General features: G+C 48.4%; 1 protein-coding gene across 1 annotated transcript; it reads left to right on the plus strand.

The window, feature by feature from the left end:
- Positions 1-968: 968 nt before the first annotated feature.
- Positions 969-2,721, plus strand: LOC139832493 (uncharacterized). The gene is made up of 2 exons (XM_071822267.1): positions 969-2,579; positions 2,668-2,721. The coding sequence occupies exons 1-2, from the start codon at positions 969-971 to the stop codon at positions 2,719-2,721; spliced, it is 1,665 nt and encodes a 554-aa protein (XP_071678368.1).
- The last annotated feature ends 459 nt before the right edge of the window (positions 2,722-3,180 follow it).

Genomic DNA, 3,180 nt, shown 5'->3' on the forward strand with positions numbered 1-3,180 from the left:
ATTTGGTCAAACTTTACTTCGTTTGACTTTCTGAAAAAATATAGGCCTTAAGCCTTGGGATGGAGGTAGTAGTTACCAACGATATTGCTGAGCAATCTGGTTAATGGGAATGTTGTTTCCACTTCAGGAAAAAAAAAACTCAACCCATGCCACTATTAACATCGTACCTGACGACAAGGCTCCACAGGCAGTGGCATTGAAGGAACGACGTGAACGCAGGGAGAGTACCAGGTTCCCGTCCAAGTACTGGGTGAAGCGATGAGCTGTCAACAGCTGATTGGAGGACTATAAAGCATCGACGTCATCCACCGATGAGGTTGGCGAATAGGAAGTTGGCTTCGGCCTAGCCTTTGGCTTGTATCTGCTTCCCTCCCCCCTTCCTCTGGAATTCGAATCTGCTGATGAACTCTATGATTCGTGGAATATGAATTGAGTGCCTGAATCTAGCGACTCCTAGTAGAACCACCTTAACACTTGGTATTCAGAGCCATAAATTTTTCCCCACCACTTCTTCTTCGCGAGATCTCACCCTGGAGACTCGAGCTCGTCGCGCCGCCGATCTAATTCGTGAACGGATCATGGAGACGCTTACTCCAGAGGGGAAGGCTATCTTCGACACCCTCTCCAGCGCCGCCGCTGCTCAGCAGGAGCAGCAGAGGAAGGAGCTCCATGACCTCATCGCCCAGGCTGTCACCAGCGTTGTCGATTCGGCGGTGCGCTCCTCCATCGACAAGGCCGTCGTGAACATGCAACTGTACGCCGACGGAGTGGAGAATACGCTTCAGCAGCACATCACCGAGCTGCGGGAGCAAGTTGGTCTCGCCGCCCACTCCGACGACCCAGATCCGTAGACCAGGACACTGGGGGGCGACGCGGAGACCGGCCCTGATGGGCGCCGTTCATCATCGAGTACACGGAGGCCGGCAGTAGGGTCCCCTGGCCCTTACATACCTCCTCCGGCAAGAGGTATGCGTCATAACCGCAGCTCTGCTCAGGCTCCTCGCTCGTTTGATGTTGATGACGGTCCTGATTCGCCTCCGCGCGGTCGTGTTCCGCGCGTCGATTTTCCGAAATCTGACGGCGAGAATCCCCGTCTATGGCAGACCCGCTGCGAGGATTATTTTGAACTCTATGATACTTCTCCTAATCTGTGGGTCAAAATCGCTTCGATGCAATTCCATGGACCTGCATCTCGTTGGCTGAATTCAGTTCAGCCAGCGATCAGGAAATTCACTTGGCCTGAGTTTTGTCAGGAGGTTACCATTCGTTTTGGTCGTAACCAGCATCAGTCGCTTATTCGTCGCCTCTATAAACTTGTTCAAACTGGTTCGGTAGAGGAATATGTTAACCAGTTTGCTGAACTAATTGATCAATTAGCGGCTTATGAAAATAAACCTGACCCACTTCACTATGTCACTCGTTTCCTCGAGGGGCTTAAACCTTCAGTTCGTATGCTAGTTGCTATTCAGCTTCCTCCAGACTTGGATACTGCGTATACTATTGCCTTGGTGCAGGAAGAAGTTGGAGATGGGTATACGGTACTCAATTCCCCAATAGCTGCTGTTGCTCGTAAGGCTTATGTTTCCCAAGGCCAAGCAGTGAAGCAGTTTGATGACCATGCAATGGTTCGTTCCAATGATTCAGCTCGAACAACAGATGAGAAGATCAATGCTCTGAAGAATTACAGAAGGGCCAAGGGCCTTTGTTTTACCTGTGGTGAACGATGGTCTCGCGATCACAAGTGTCAGCAGACAGTGCAGTTACATGTGGTGCAGGAGTTGGTTGAATTTTTCCAGAATTCACCTGACAGTTCCACTGATCTTTATGATACTGCTTCTGATATGGAATTGATGCAAATCCATGAACTCAGTTCTGCTGATAATAAACCAGAGCAATCAATAGTGTTACATTGCATAGTGCAAGGCACTCCAATGGTGTTTCTTCTGGATTCAGGTAGCAATAACTCATTCATCACCGAGTCATTGGCTGACAATATTGCTGGGCATGTTTCTCTGGCCACACCCAAGCGTGTGAAGGTTGCTGGCGGAGGAATTCTGAGCTGTACCAAGTATATACCTGACTGCCCATGGGTTTGTGGAAACTTGCAGTTCTCCTCCTCGTTCAAGATTCTTCCATTGAAAGGGTATGATGGTATTGTTGGTATGGATTGGTTGGCCACACATAGTCCACAGATCATTGACTGGAATCAAAAATGGCTAGCGTTCCAATATCAAGGACAGTGGGTGTGTTTGCAAGGAAATGTTCCAGCAGAGTATGCTTGCACAGTGGTGGAAATCCAACTCGTGCAGAATTCTCAAGATGTTATTGAACACTTGCCAGCTGAAGTACAAGAACTGCTGTCTTCTTTCTCTACAGTATTCTCTGAACCAGATGGACTGCCACCTTGCAGAGCTGTTTCCCACTCAATCCCTCTCATTGATGGTGCCAGGCCAGTCCAAATTAGACCCTATCGGTTTGCTCCTGAGCTGAAGAATGAAATCGAGCAGCAAATCACTGATATGCTCAAGTCTGGTGTCATTCGACCAAGCAACAACAATTTTGCTTCTCCCTTGATAATGGTTAAGAAAAAAGATCATACTTGGCGACCATGTGTTGACTATCGTCATCTGAACGCTCTCACTGTTAAGAGTAAATACCCTTTACCAGTCATTGATGAATTACTTGATGAGCTCCACGGCGCTTGCTGGTTGCTGCGCGTAGATGACGTATTGTCTTTCCGTTCAACACGCGTCTGTTGGGAACCCCAAGAGGAAGGTGTGATGCGTACAGCGGCAAGTTTTCCCTCAGTAAGAAACCAAGGTTTATCGAACCAGTAGGAGTCAAGAAGCACGTCGAAGGTTGATGGCGGCGGGATGTAGTGCGGCGCAACACCAGGGATTCCGGCGCCAACGTGGAACCTGCACAACACAACCAAAGTACTTTGCCCCAACGTAACAGTGAGGTTGTCAATCTCACCGGCTTGCTGTAACAAAGGATTAGATGTATAGTGTGGATGATGATTGTTTGCAGAAAACAGTAGAACAAGTATTGCAGTAGATTGTATTCGATGTAAAAGAATGGACCGGGGTCCACAGTTCACTAGAGGTGTCTCTCCCATAAGATAAATAGCATGTTGGGTGAACAAATTACAGTTGGGCAATTGACAAATAGAGAGGGCAT

Source organism: Lolium perenne, chromosome 6, assembly GCF_019359855.2.
Source record: "Lolium perenne isolate Kyuss_39 chromosome 6, Kyuss_2.0, whole genome shotgun sequence".
Lineage (NCBI taxonomy): Eukaryota > Viridiplantae > Streptophyta > Magnoliopsida > Poales > Poaceae > Lolium > Lolium perenne.

Excerpts from the sequence above, each read along its gene's own strand:
- LOC139832493 (XM_071822267.1), top strand. The coding sequence starts at position 969 with ATGCGTCATAACCGCAGCTCTGCTCAGGCTCCTCGCTCGTTTGATGTT. Across the intron at positions 2,580-2,667 it reads TTGCTTCTCCCTTGATAATG|TCATTGATGAATTACTTGAT; the intron begins GTTAAGAAAAAA and ends ACCCTTTACCAG.